This window comes from Dermacentor variabilis, unplaced genomic scaffold (genome assembly GCF_050947875.1).
Source record: "Dermacentor variabilis isolate Ectoservices unplaced genomic scaffold, ASM5094787v1 scaffold_16, whole genome shotgun sequence".
Taxonomy (NCBI): domain Eukaryota; kingdom Metazoa; phylum Arthropoda; class Arachnida; order Ixodida; family Ixodidae; genus Dermacentor; species Dermacentor variabilis.
Window position 1 is genome coordinate 2,485,121 of NW_027460324.1, and position 15,299 is coordinate 2,500,419.

The 15,299-nt window shown below is 44.8% G+C and overlaps 1 protein-coding gene across 4 annotated transcripts in view; it reads left to right on the forward strand.

The window, feature by feature from the left end:
- The window catches only part of LOC142568055 (uncharacterized), a 403,528-nt gene that overhangs the window by 99,947 nt on the left and 288,282 nt on the right, over window positions 1-15,299 (forward strand). For all 4 annotated transcript variants that reach the window (XM_075678140.1, XM_075678141.1, XM_075678138.1 and 1 more), the window contains one exon: window positions 12,717-12,928. In XM_075678140.1, coding sequence (XP_075534255.1) covers window positions 12,717-12,928 — 212 coding nt within the window. The remainder of the gene's footprint in view (window positions 1-12,716; window positions 12,929-15,299) is intronic.

Below are 15,299 nucleotides of genomic sequence, written 5' to 3' on the forward strand. Positions count from 1 at the left end.
CTACAGCGGACAAAATTTGCGGCAATTTTTGCCAAATTGGTTGTATGAAATGGCCTTTTGTAATGTCGGCAGGGGCTCTTGCAAGGGGCAACCGACAATTGCGGCTCAATATCGCGCGTGAAAGTGCAAGGCCGGGCAAAAGCGTGCTGTCTTCTTCAGCGCGCGAAGCTCGGGGAAGTGGGGTGTGGGGGGGAGTGAGAGGGGGGGTTCTATTCCAGCGGCTGCTGCTTACGGCGCTTCTGCATAGGTGCCATATCTTGAAAGTGATCTGCAATGTGGACGTAGTGCACCCAGTGCCGGTAGCTTCGTATGCACTGTGCCTTTCACGTTTAGTTCGCATTGAAGCAAGAGACACCACGAAGGTCAATTCGCTTGCTGCTGCTACCGCTCTTTCTCACTCCGTTTTGACAGCGGCTTTCCGCGGTCATAGAGCGAGGTGGGTTCATGCTTAGCTGTGCTCGCGTGATGCTGCGATTGTTAATTTAGTAGTAAGCGAATGTTTGCAAATTTCTATGTCGATGAAACTACTATCCTTACTTCGCATAGCTGTCTGCTAATTTGTTATCGCAATTGATGCTCTGTCTCTCGGGTGAAACTGCGACTTTTTTGTTTGTTTTTTACTTTGGACATTTTTCACTAGCTCTTTGCAATAGCGTTGTTTACATAGTGACCAGGGTTTCGAAAGTGAGGTATACGGACTTCATATTATACGAACTTAGGATAAAACCGACATTTCTTGGCGGATTGTCAGGGTCCATTGTAATGGGAGTCGACTGTAGAGTGATTGAATGACCTAGCTTTGCAAATTACGCATTTTTGTGCAGATACAAGGCATTACATGCCTAGCGTGACAAATTTTGTTTGTGTACTTGCCAAACAATGCTTACGCATTAAATAAATTGAGATTTAGGAGCAAACATGTAATTTCTTTGCATGCACATGAGTCTTCAGTGAACGCCAATGATTGCTGTATAGCCTTTAACATATGGCTACCTAGGAGACGTAGCTTGCCTCCCTACACAAGTTCTCACGTTTTATGTCTATTGAGGGCAAGCTCTGCCCCTGGAAAAGCTGCCGCCATCGTTGGCGTGACGTGGTACATGGTATAACGAGGACGCAGCGGCTGCGTCGGCTGCTTCGGAAGCGCTGAAGAGAGCTGAAAAACGGAAGTTTAAGGTCCCACTTATGCTGCAGTTCTGATTAAGTGGGGAGGTTTTCCTGCTTTGAGTGTGTGCTTAACAAGACTTGAAAGCACTCTAATACGTTGTGGCTGCTTTTGAAGGCGTCCAACATGGTAGGCTACTGCTCGGTGCCATAGTGCTGGACTACGCAGCAGAGCCCAGAGTCAGCCTTCACACGTACCCGCAGTACAAGAAGCTGCATGAAGCTTGGATTGTGATACTTTGAACTCAGGTTTGCAGCGAGGAAGATTTCGGCTAAGGCATTGGGGCTGCGATGTTCGGTGAGAAGCACAATTAAAGTGCGCACTGAAGACGCTCACCCACTCGTGCTGCCCGGCTGATGTCGTGAATCTATGCTCGTTACTGGCACACTCACTGGAATGGAAAGGGAACGGTGAGCACATTAGAAAAAAGACCGCTAAACATACAGTGATATTCAATTTGAGTAATAATGATATTGAAACATCCAAGAATTTAGAAGAAAAATTATTAAATTGTTGAGGTGGCACATCACAAGTAGCTGTAGGCATCGAAGCCCCTAGATACAGTGAACTTTATTTTTTAACAGCTCTGAGAGCATCCACGCAACAATGGTTGCTTATGCACTGCCAAATGCTCATGCTGCAGCCTAAAGCTCGTAGCACGGTGCGAAAACATACTCGCAGCGACACGCAGTCGGTCACCGCAAATTCGTGGGGTCGCTGCATTGAGGCTTCATTCTGTTATGCTCCATTTCATTACACAGACAGCCCCCCAAAAGAACATATTTCACATAGCTTGCTCTCGGCAATTTCCTACCCTTCGCGCAAGAAACTGGGTCGGGGGACTCCATCGTGGCGACCGCGCACAGTGGGCGTTCACTGTATGTGTGCGATTCAAGACTCCCCACTGTGCGATTCAAGGGTCTTTGCTGAGCGCATTTCACTCGTGCTGACACTGTTGCACATTAATGGAAATGATGAACTTGATGTTCTGCAAGCTGAAATTCACTTTTGAAGCTAACAGCACGTGTGTAGTGTCGGCAGTAACCGACGCAGGGGCTGGACAAGAAGGGCCGCGAGCAAAAAATTAAGACCACTGTTGCATTTGACATGGCCTTGGAGAAACAAATTGTCAAGTTCTCGTTTTTTCATGATCTTGTGGAATCTGTCGGATACGTGTGCAGACATAGGCGCCGACTACGGGAGGGCTCAGCCCCCCCCCCCCCCCTTCCCCTGGGTGATACCGAAGCTCCACACACACACACACACACACACACACACACACACACACACACACACACACACACACACACACACACACACACACACACACACACACACACACACACACACACACACACACACACACACACACACACACACACACACACACACACACACACACACACACACACACACACACACACACACACACACACACACACACACACACACACACACACACACACACACACACACACACACACACACACACACACACACACACACACACACACACACACACACACACACACACACACACACACACACACACACACACACACACACACACACACACACACACACACACACACACACACACACACACACACACACACACACACACACACACACACACACACACACACACACACACACACACACACACACACACACACACACACACACACACACACACACACACACACACACACACACACACACACACACACACACACACACACACACACACACACACACACACACACACACACACACACACACACACACACACACACACACACACACACACACACACACACACACACACACACACACACACACACACACACACACACACACACACACACACACACACACACACACACACACACACACACACACACACACACACACACACACCTAAAGTGCCATTACCAGAGCTTTGTCGACCAGATCATTTGAGACCCGCTGTGGTTACTCAGTGGCTATGGTGTTAGGCTGCTGAGCATGAGGTCGCGGGATCGAATCCTGGCCACGGCGGCCGCATTTCGATAGGGGCGAAATGCAAAAACACCCGTGTACTTACATTTAAGTGCACGTTAAAGAACACAGGTGGTCGAAATTTCCGGAGTCTCCCACTACGACGTGCTTCATAATTGGAAAGTGGTTTTGGCATGTGAAACCCCATAATTTTAATTTTTAACATCATTCGAGGTTTCTTTTGACTTTCTTAGACATTTTCACTCGAAATTTTACTGGCGCTAATAGCTTACTGCATCATCGTTGGCGCGAACATGCACGGCTTTTAATTCGTACGGTCGCTTTCTTTCTGCAAACCCTGACAAAAGGAGGACATGCGCGTTAGAAGCACTAGCGGCGGCTGCCTCCATATTTTCTCAATTCAACATTGTTTTAAATTTCCACTGTAGACACCACACACATGCACAACATATTTAAATGTACCTACAGCACAAAGTTCATTATATTTTTGAAAGAGCTGGAGGTAGCCAATTAAAAATTATTTCTCAAGTATGGGTAGCCTATGCCTAGAGAATGAATATGTTGCTGTATGTTCACCACGCTTCAAATTGCTTTGCATGCTTTTTTGACATTGAAAAAAAGAAACCATTTATTGTTAATTTATTATTCAGGACTGGTTTATTTCCCTCTGAACTGAAGCGTGGCAAAGTTATCCCAGTTTTTAAAAAAGGCGACAATTCACTACTGCACAATTAGACCTATTTCCATTCTGCCGTTCTTTGGGAAAGTTATTGAGAAACTAATTGAAGTACGGCTAACAAAATATCTCTCTAAATTTAATATCATCTCTCCATTTCAGTTCGGTTTTCGCCCTGGGTATTCCACAGAGCTGGCACTTACTCATCTTACAGACCAACTAAAAAAATTTATTGACGATGGATTTCTCGCCGCCTCAGTTTTCATTGATCTAACGCAAGCATTTGACAGCATTAATCATAATATCCTATTTCCTAAGCTCGAAGCAATTGGCATTTGCGGTCCCGCCCTTTCGCTACTAAAAAGCTACTTATATAACCGGGTTCAAGTTGTTTCAGCTTCCAGTGCTTATTCTCGACAGCGAACTACTAACATCGGTGTGCCTCAGGGCTCCATCCTGGGGCCACTCCTATTTTTAGTTTATATTAATGATTTGCCTAATTGTCTTTCTTCGACAAAATGCATTCTGTACGCTGATGATACCACTATATTTACCTTTCATAAAGATATCTCATCTCTCGTTAACAAACTAAATGCTGACTTAGAAAATATTCGGAGGTGGTGTAACGTTAACATGTTATCTATTAATGAAACTAAGACTAAATTTGTTGTATTCTCTTCACATCAGCGAAACATAGCGTCCATTCCATCTATCAGTCTTGGTCCCCACTGCCTTCATCCAAGTTCATGTTCATCTTTCCTTGGCGTTCTACTTGACTGTAATCTGAAATTTCACAATCATATTGCTCACATAAAAAATAAAATAGCTTATGGTATACACATCTTAATTAAAGCACGCCCTTACTTCACACGTACCACGTTGCTCTCACTTTACCACTCTTTCGTCCACTCTCACATTACTTATGGGATCATATGTTGGGGAAACACCTATAATACTCATATTAAGTCTTTACAAACAATTCAGAACCGAGCCATCAGAATAATTGCATATAGTTCATGGTTTTCTAATGCCACTTCCCTACTACACGAGAATAACATCCTTACTATTTCCGGGCTCACTACATACAACCTAGGTGTTTTTTTCTACAGACTTCTACATAATGAGCTACCGTCGATCACATTTTCACCATCTAACCTGACAACTAATAGTACCACCAGATTCGCGTTAAATAACAATTTTCTTTTACCACGAATCCGCACTAACTATGGTAAACAAACCGTGGAATTCACTTCCATATCTGTATGGAACACTCTTCCTCTCATTATGAAAAATAGAAGATCTTTACACCAATTCAAAAGGGAACTCAAAAGGCATTTATTATTGACAAACTAATCAGAAAATTTACTGTAACCGTTTTTTTTTTTTTTCATTCTTTCTCGCTTTTTTGCCTTTTTTGATTGTTTTTGTCCTTGTAAATAAACTACTGGTATATTTTTTACATGCAATTTTTTATGTTACTGTGAGATAAGCTAAACCTTGTTATTATTTGTAATGAATTCTGTATTTTGCTCTGTTAACGTCCATTTCCTGTTGCTTGTATAATACCTTATTATATGCTACTATTGCTTTGCGATGTCAATTATCATAACTATTCTTGTACAGGAGGTCCCGATACAGTCTTTGACTATGGGACCTCCTCCTGCATACTAAATACATGTAATTTGACCCAAATTCTAACAATAAATTCTGATTCTGATTCTATAAACTTCAGTGACCCCTTCGACAGAGTATTATCATTAGCATGTGAAATGCATGTGAATGTTGTGTGTCTCAGTATCTCTTCTTTTTCCAGTGAGCAATGCTAATGACTCATGAAAAAAAAAACATTTCTAATAATTTACAACATTCATTAGGGATGGAAATATTGTCACTTGCATGCAAAGGTCAGATATATACAGGGTGTCCCAATTAGATATCACGCACCAACATAAAAAAACAGCAATGCAGCATTGAAGAAAACCTAGTGCATATTGTTTACAGTACAGAGGGGTAGCTGCCAGTAATTTTTTCATTACCGAGATTTAATTAGGTAATTGTAATTAGAGATCTAACTCGAGACATACTATCCTAATTATCAAAGTGTCAATGAGGCATTTCAAGGCACAGCCAAGGGACATCTAACTACAGTATTTTCAGCAACATACTAATTGCATACTGATCTTTTTCTGACTGATAAACAAACGCTGTGAAATATGGAGAATACCATGTGACTTAGCTCCCACCCGGATCATAAAGCAGCCCCCTCGAACACGCTCCCTTTGAGTCATTCAGAACGAAATATAGAAAATAAAGAAAAGCATTGTGGTCAAGCTAGTGCCCTATCTGCCACGCCCCGGCCAAAGTAGCACTTTGTGTTTGGTATTAGTTGGAAAAAAGCTGTGATAGCTGTTGTCTCAGCATAGATAAAGTGCATGGATGTTCTTTGTTTTTTTGCCACAAAACCTATCATTACAAAAGCAGATTGACGTCAGTGCCAGTTTTAAAGGTGAATTTTGTTTCGTCCCAGTTGCCATGTCTTTCTGTAATGAGCAAATGGTAAACATGATCCTTGCCTTGGGATCTGCAAATGGCAACAAGAGGAAGGCCACAAATATGTATATCAGTCATGGAAGTAGGGCAGTAGACCAAACGTGTTGACTATCATCAAAAATTATGAAAATCTGTGACAAACCGGAAGCTTCAAGAAACAGCAATGGAGGACTCCATCTTCGAGTCCTAGTCTATGCACGGATGTTCTAGCATTTATGGCCTTATACCTTCATGCTAGTGTGTGGGACATGGCCGCCTAGGTACCAATTTCCAAGTCACCAGTTTGGAGGATTCTAAATGAAGGCTTTTCACCCATACCACTTTATAACCAGCACCAATGCTTGGAAAATATGGGCCCGTAAAATCGTCTAGATTTCTCAAATTGGGTCCTCACAAAAGCTGATGAGTCACCAAACTTTTTGAGCTTCATCATATGCACACATGAAGCCAATCTTTTCAGAAATGGCCAGGCAAATTTACTTAATGCTCGCTATTGGAGTGACTCCAATCCATGCTGAGTAAAGCGCACTCAGCACCAGTACCAGCAGTCGTTCAATGTGTGGTGATGAATATACGCCGGTGTTATAATTGGTCCCATGTTCTTTGATCACACACCCACTGGACAGCGTTACGTGGACGAAATCCTTGGAGTGGTGGATGAGTTTCTCATCGAAGTCCCGCTGTCATGTATTCCACTTTTGTGGTATCAGCATGATGGAGCACCAGCACATAGGAGCAGCCGAGCACGAAACTGGTTGAATGAGACTTTTCATGTGCAATAGATTGAAAGGGACTGGCCTGTAAATTGGTGGCTAGGTCACCTGACCTCTCTACTCGATTTCCTTCTTTAGGGTTATGTGAAAGATCGTGTGTACATGATTGAGACGGATGTCAGATTAGTTCAAGGCAAAGATAATGGATGCCTGGCGTAGAATTCTGGCGTCGGTCATCAAGAAAGCCACTGAAATGTAATAAAACTGACATAGTACTGCGTATCTGCAAAAGGAGACCTATTCGAACACATCCTATAGGTAGCAGCTGGTGTTCAACAGAGCTTACAAATTCATAGATAATAAGGGCGCACTAAAATCTGATGTTTTTTTTACAGCGAAGCTGTATACCTCTACCGTCCAATGAAATTTTCGTGTCGTTAGCTTGGTAAACAAAAAATTCCCCATATGTGGGCCGATCCCGGAGACAGTACAATACTGGCCCAACCCGCGGTGGAGGTGAAGCAGGCTTTAAAGGGAAGCTGAAACGGTTTTCAATTTCTATGAATTGCTGGGATTGGGAAGAACAGACCTAATAATTTACGGTTCCGAAATTTTTTTTTTCATTTTGTTAATATAACGGGCGGAAATCGCTTTCTAAATCACCCGCGCGGACACGCCCCCATCGCTTCCCGGAGCGCCGGGTGAGGACGTTGGCAGAGGAGAGAACCGGCGAGAGGAAGTCATGGGCGGAGACCGAGCCAACCGAGCTGCGGACCGGCGTGCTGACGTGCTGGCATGCCTCTTTCCGTCCTGCGCTTTACTGAACGACGCTACGAGAGATCTGCTGCCGCCGCTCACGTTTGTTTTGCGATTTTCGTAAACTGTTCTTTCCTTCTGTGCTGCGTGAGTGCCTACAGCCAAGGGCGGCCAACATGCCCTCGTTCTGTGCGGCATTCGGCTGCGCGAACACAGGCGGGTGAGACGATGTGGTGTTTCACAAATTTCCGAAGGAAAAGAAGCTTGCAGCGCAGTGGGTACGTGCGGTGAGGAGAGATAAGTTCGTGCCGACGAAATCAACTGTGCTGTGCTCGGACCATTTCCGCGACAGTGACTATTATCGGAGCTTGACAAAGATGCGGACAATCGGTATTCCAATTACATCGGCGCGACTGAAGCCCGGCGTTGTTCCGCGTTGTTCCGCATCTCTTTTTCCATTGGCTATATCATTTTCACACCTGTGTGTAAACTTCTTGCCTTGTCCAGCCGGTTCGACTCCTTTCTGGGCAAGTGCCACTTCCAGTACTGCCCTGCTGAGGCACACAGTCCTGAATTGTCTTGAACTTGTTACGCACTGCGTGCGCTTCTGTTTTTTCCTAATCTCTTGCACCTCCTGGCAGCGCAAGCAGTTCTCTTCATCTTCCATCAATACGCACCACATGCAGGTGCACCTAGTTTAATGAAAGCGTGATTAGGCCCGCATTGATGCACTGGAGAAATACAAACATTTGCAGCCATTAACGTCTGGTAACACAGTTTTAGCGTAGCCGGATAGCCTTACGACAAATGCGCGAAAACGCGTTGTTGCTAGCGTTGCTATACTCCGTTTCATACATCAGGTGCAACGCTGTGGAGGCTTGAGATACTTCTTGCAGTGGCTGCGTTCGCACTTAGAAAAAGTTCGGTGTTTCTTGACCCGATTTTTCAGAAAGCTTTCCATATATAAGCTCAGTTCGGAATGAAAATAAAAAAAGAATTTACCCATAGAAACCATCCGTGTACTTATACGGCTGCTAACACGTTCTTTTAAAGAAATTTTCTTTTCGGTATTTTTTAATTGCAGCCCGTCGTGGCAGCTTCACGTGCATGCTCGCGCGAGCAAACGCCGCTGGCACGCTGCGAAGCATAGACGGAAACGCGCGCAGTAACAAATTTTGGTGACCGGACTTCGAGCGTAGCTTCCACAGCGATGCACCTGAGGTATCAAATGGAGTGTAGGCTTGCCTATAGTGACATTCGACGTACGGTTCAGTTATCGTGTTTACCACACGGCGGTGCTAAAACGGCCTAATATCTTTATGTCAACACTAGCATGGAGCACGCATACCGATTCTTGATCGAGCCACACTCGCAAAGTCGTCGAACCATAGTATGAATATTGCACATATAATACCTCTGGTCATCACTGGATGTGTATGATAAGCAACTTCCATGACTGTACCTCACAGCACTGCATGTGCGCGCTTTGAAACGCGGCACTTATGTTCGCGATCGTGTGTCAACGCTGAAAAAACCACGGGACTTTAGACAAGCAGCGGCAAGGTGCTTGACATCGCGGAATTGCACCCTTGTAAATCTAATGAGAAGTTAGTGCTTCGGCACTCTTCCAGCAGCATGTTCTCAGTGACACTTTAGCGCATTTTTTCTCCCGTCATTGCAACGTGTAGCTACATGAAAAAAAAAAAAAACATATGTACCAGCTAAGATTTCCAGCGCGCGAGAAGGTGCACACATCGCTCTCGCTGTTGGCACACTCAATATCGTCGTTGACTCTGTTGCCGCCATCGTTTTCCGTATCGGCTGTGGGTTCAAACATGTACGGGGACAATACAAGCTGTCGGAGACAGCGAGAACGTTCCATCTTGCAACTCAGCTATGAAGCCAGAACAGCAGAACCGCGTGCTACTAGAGAGAAACGAATGGTGCTACGCTCTGAAACGGAGACATGCGGCGGCGCCGTCCGGCGACAACCGCCAACGACGTCACAGCGGCCCCGACCAATCACGGGCAACGGCGGCGTTCGCGCGATGCCCTGAGGCGCTGGTGCGCGTTTTCTTGGAAAAACAGCCGCTTGCGTTTGTTTCCGCCCTTTTTGAACCAGATATTCGTGTTCAGGGGACTCAAAACTGTAGAATGCCGCAGAGAACTCATTTTTTTCGAAAAGTGTTTCAGCTTCCCTTTAAGCACTCCCATACGTGGGCTGGCCTCAAAGATGGCGCAATGCTGGGCCGACCCACGGCGGAGGTGCAGTTCGCCATTGAGGGGCCCACGTGCAAGGCTTCGCTGGTTGTCCTTCCTCAGAGTGGAAGGGCACTGAGTTGTTTTGTTTCTTTCTTTCTTTCGTGTGCAGTTTGGCTGATTTGGGAGTGGTTATTTACTTTCTCGAATGCATCGATTATGCCTTTTCTGAACATGTGGGTCACTTCCCGATCTGCTTATTACGCTTTTATTTTTTGACACAAACCTCTTTTTGCAGCACGTATACACTCTCATGAAAACTAAAAGCGTCACTTTAATTTGGCTTTGGTCCGAAGGAAGTTTCTGGCACGCAACATAGCCGCGTGCGAAACATTTTATGGCTATTCCGTTGCTTTTTGCATTTCGTGCTTGGTCAGAGCGCCACTTCGGATGGGTTATCAAGGGGCTTTTGTTATCAATGTGATCAGTCGGCCTTGAGAGACTGACAATAAGTGTGACGTAAAAATGAGAGGAAGGAATTGCTGCTAAGCCGTGAAACATGCTGTTGGTGCTCCTTCCGTATACCATTATTAAGGTGATGCGCTCTCTCTTCGGGTTTGCGACAGGCAGTGCAGTTGCTTTCAATCAGCTTATTTGAGGGCACTGCTTTATGATGCGGGTGGGAGCGCACTCACATTGTATTTATCATACTTCGTGAGGTTCGTTTGCCAGTCGGAAAAGATTGTACGCACTTAGTATGTCGCTGAAAACACCACAGTTAGATATCATTTTGGGTGCCTACAAATGCCTCATATACGCTTAGAAAATTAGGATAGTACTTCTCGAGTTAGATAATTAAGTGCAATCACCAAATTAAATCTCAGTAATGAAAGAATTACTGCTGGCTACTCCACTGTACCAGAAACAATATGCACTAGGATTTCTTAGAGTAACATAACTGCTCTCTTTTTAAGTCTTGGTGGATTATAGTTGGAAAACACTGTATAATTCACTCAGTAACTGAAATGAGGCCAAGCTGGATTCACTCGAAATCAGAATGAACAGCAGTCACGTGCAGTAGCGCTTATACTCGGACTCACAGAAAAAGAAAGAAAAAGAAAGGAAGAGAAGCTGCAGTTTTGCCGGAAAGGCGAAGCAGTATTAGTGATAGCCAAGTATGCGACAATTACACAAAGGAAAATTACACCACTGAGAGGACTCAGCTGTGAAATTGGACTGTTTCCTATGAGTTCTTGTAGGGCCTTATATAACGCCGTGACTTCAGCGCTCAATTGTTCGAGGTCACACGAAGTTTCTTCAAGTGTAAGATATATATATATATATATATATATATATATATATATAGTCATATCATAAGAAGCCAACAAACATTGACACCAAGGACAACATAGGGGAAATTACTTGTGCTTAATAAATGAAATAAAGAAACGATAAATTAATGGAAATTAAAGTGGATGAAAAAACAACTTGCCGCAGGTGGGAACCGAACCCACAACCTTCGCATTTTGTTGCCTTCACCCTAAAAGATCACGTTCTCGTGACGCCTGCGACAAAAAAGACATTCCACGTCCGCTGCCAAGGTCTGCGAGTGGTGGCACTGGCTAACACTCCCAGGTTCTACTAGGACACATAAATACCCATGAAAGTGGATGGGAAAACGATGATGCGGTAGTTCAATTCGTAGAGCATCGCACGCAAAATGCGAAGGTTGTGGGTTTGGCTCCCACCTGCGGCAAGTTTTTTCATCCACTTTAATTTCCATTAATTTATCGTTTCTTTATTTCATTTATTAAGCACAAGTAATCTCCCCTATGTTGTCCTTGGTGTCAGTGTTTGTTGGCTTCTTATGATATGACTAATAAAAATCGGGCCCCTCTGTTAACCCCCTTTCTTCTCGTTTATATATATATATGTGTGTGTGTATATGTATATATGTATGTATATGTATATATGTATGTATATGTATATATGTATGTATATGTATATGTATGTATATATGTATATGTATGTATATATGTATATATATGTATGTATATATGTATATATATGTATGTATATACATACATATATATAGTGCGGTTCGGAAAGCTGGTCGGGCCCCAGCTCCCCACCCCGGACAAATGAACTCTCCGCCTATGTGTGCAGTTCTCCAATAAGCTTTGATAGGCATATTTTATAGTTTGAATCATCAATAGGGCAAACTATTTTGCAAGCCCCTTTGAGTTTGATATATTCGGGATGGACTGTACCTCCATTTTTCACTAAGTTTAATGAGACTAGTTCCGGATGGATTCGGCGTTCTGGCACATTGCCAACTCTGCTAAGGCAGTGTTCCATGAACGGTGTCGCTCGTAAACATTGATGCGTCTGGTGCTAGTCTTGTGAAACCTCGCAAAATGGAAACTATCTCTGAAAGTGATCCTCCAAGAATACTGCCCCTGTGCCGTGCAAACACTTGTGGCTGTTAGTGAACATTCCTCTGCGAGTGCATTTGCAATGACGCCTCTTCTCTTACTATCTTCCCTCCCTCTCGCTCCCCTTAACCTTTCTCCTCTCGCTTGACTTTCCCTCACTTAGCTTAACCTTTCCCTCCTCTCGATGGCACGCCCTCAAAGTTGCGTTCATCCGTTTGCAGCCGAGCAGCAACAGGGGGGCTTGGCAATTGTGTCGGCAGGCTCGGCGGTTGGGAACAGAGGCCACACAAAGGTGCGCGTGCGTGCCGACGAAAATGCCCCGCCGGACAGCGCTGCCCTTCTCGTCCAACCTGTCGCCGCACCACCCTTTGCACCCACCACCCAGCAGACCAAGGAGAACAGCCGCTCGGCTGGGCCATGGTCGGGAGTCACGGTGGGTCCTCTGGCATTTCACTTTTCATTTCACCACATGGGTGGTATCATTTTATTCGCATTGAAATGATCTAGGGGGGGATGCTATTTTTATTACTCTTGCACCATCATGAAAATTACATTCACGTAAAGTACTCGCTGCTAATTAGAAAAAAATTTCATAATAAATGCAAGATTTTCTTGTCCGTAAAATGCTTCCAAATGAATAAAGATAGCATCACCCTCTGCAGTAGGTCTTTAGCAATGGTGTCATGTGTTTATTCTTTTAGTTTAGCAAGACGGAATCATCAAAAAACACAGTAACGAGTTTGAAATTAATTTGACTTGAGACCTCAATCTTTTTTGAACTGCTACAGCTATCAAAAATTTAATTACAGATTTGAATGCTTGAAAAATTACCCCAGACAGTGGAGTTTATTCAAGATTCGGCCAAAAATAGGAAACACATTTTTAGGACCCATGTCCCCCCTAGAAATGTCCGTGTTATGCACTAGAACTAAATGCACTAGAAACGTCTGTGTTCTCTTCCAAATACTCGACGAGGCTCTTTTGCTCCAGATCTGCCCATTGCTGTTCAGCGAAGTCTTCTGCGCTTATTATTCCAAGGAAGGCATCGTCATCCTCGTCATCTTGCAGCAGTTGGCATCAGTGTTTTCGTCTGGACTTGTAAATTATAGTGATGTCATATTCTTGTAGTCGGAGGCCTCACCGCATCGGGTGTCGTGAAGGGTCATTTAAATTCGCTAGCCAACACAATGTGTGATGGTCGCTGACGACTTTTAATGGCCTGCCATATAGGTAAAGGCGGAATTTTGCTATAGCTAAAATGACGACGAGCCTTGCCTTTTCAGTCATGGAATAATTGCCTTCCGCTTTTGACAGGGACCGGGTAGCATAAGCTATCACCAGTTCAAGCCCATCTTTCCTTTGGACTAGGACGGCACCGAGGCGTAGGCTACTGGTGTCAGTGTGGATTTCGTCGAAGTGCGCAAGTACCGGCGGTGACTGCATGCGCCGTTTGAGTTCTCGAAATGAGTCGGCCTGCAGCGTTTCCCACTTGAACTCGACACACATTTCGTTAGATTTGTCAACAGCTCAGCGATGCGTCAAGTCTTTGACAAATCACCTGTAGTAGGCACACATGCCAAGGAATCTACGCACTGCCTTCTTGTCGATGGGCTGCGGGAACTTTGCGATGGCAGCTGTCTTCTGTGGGTTGGGGAGGACTCTAGATTTGCTGATGATGTGGCCTAGGAACAAAAGCTCGTCATAAGCAAAGCGGCACTTTCCTGCCTGCAGAGTAAGCCCTGATGACTTGATGGCCTCTAGCACTGTCGACAGCCGCTTAAGGTGATTGTCTAAATTTCCGGTGAAGACAACGACTTCATCCAAGTAAACAAGACAGGTCTGTCGCTTTAATCCTGATAAAACCGCATCCATTGCGTGATGGAACATTGCAGGCACCAAGCACAGTTGAAACAGCATAACTTTGAACTCATAGAGGCTGTGTGGCATCATGAAGGCTGTCTTTTCGCGATCTCTCTCGTCAATTTCTCCTTCCCAGTAGCCAGACTTGAGGACCATCAACGAGACGTATTTAGCGTTTCAGAGCCGATCCAATGCGTTGTCTATCTGTGGGAGGGGGTATACGTCTATCTTTGTGATCTTGTTCAATCAACAATAATCATCGCAGAAATGTAGGGTTCTGTCTTTTTTCTTCACCAAGACAACAGGGGATGCCCACGGGCGTTTCGATGGATGGTGATGTCGTCGTGCAGCATTTTGTCGACTTGTTGCCTAATAGCTTCACATTCTCGCGTCAAAACTCAATAAGGGCCCTGGCCAAGTGATCGAGTGCACTCTTTGGTTATTATGTGATGCTTTGCGACTGTTGTTTGTCGAATCCTTGATGACGTCGAAAAGCAGTCTTTGTATCATTGCAGAAGACTTATAAGCTCGGGGACACTTACTCAGGGAGAGACTTGGATTTATGTCGTCGAGAACTATGGTCGTTGGGGTAGATGCGGCAGAATGTGAGAGGAGTGATGCATTGCTGGTTTCCCCAATTTCCTCGGGTGTATGCAATCGTTGTGCCCTTGTTGATGTGCTTGAACTCCTGGCTGAAGTTTGTCAGCATCACTTTCACGGCTCCTCCATTCAGTCGAGTGATCCCTCTTGCGGTGCAAATTTCACGATCGAGCAGTAGGCGTTGATCTCGCTCGATGACGCCTTCTAAGTCTACAAGTATTTTTCTGCCGACAGAAATGCTGGAACGAAGCGGGATGCTGACTTGGTCCTCAAGTACACTCAAGGCACACTGACTGGAAGGCCTCTCCGTCGGTATCGCTTGGTCTGTGGACAGCGTTATCGAC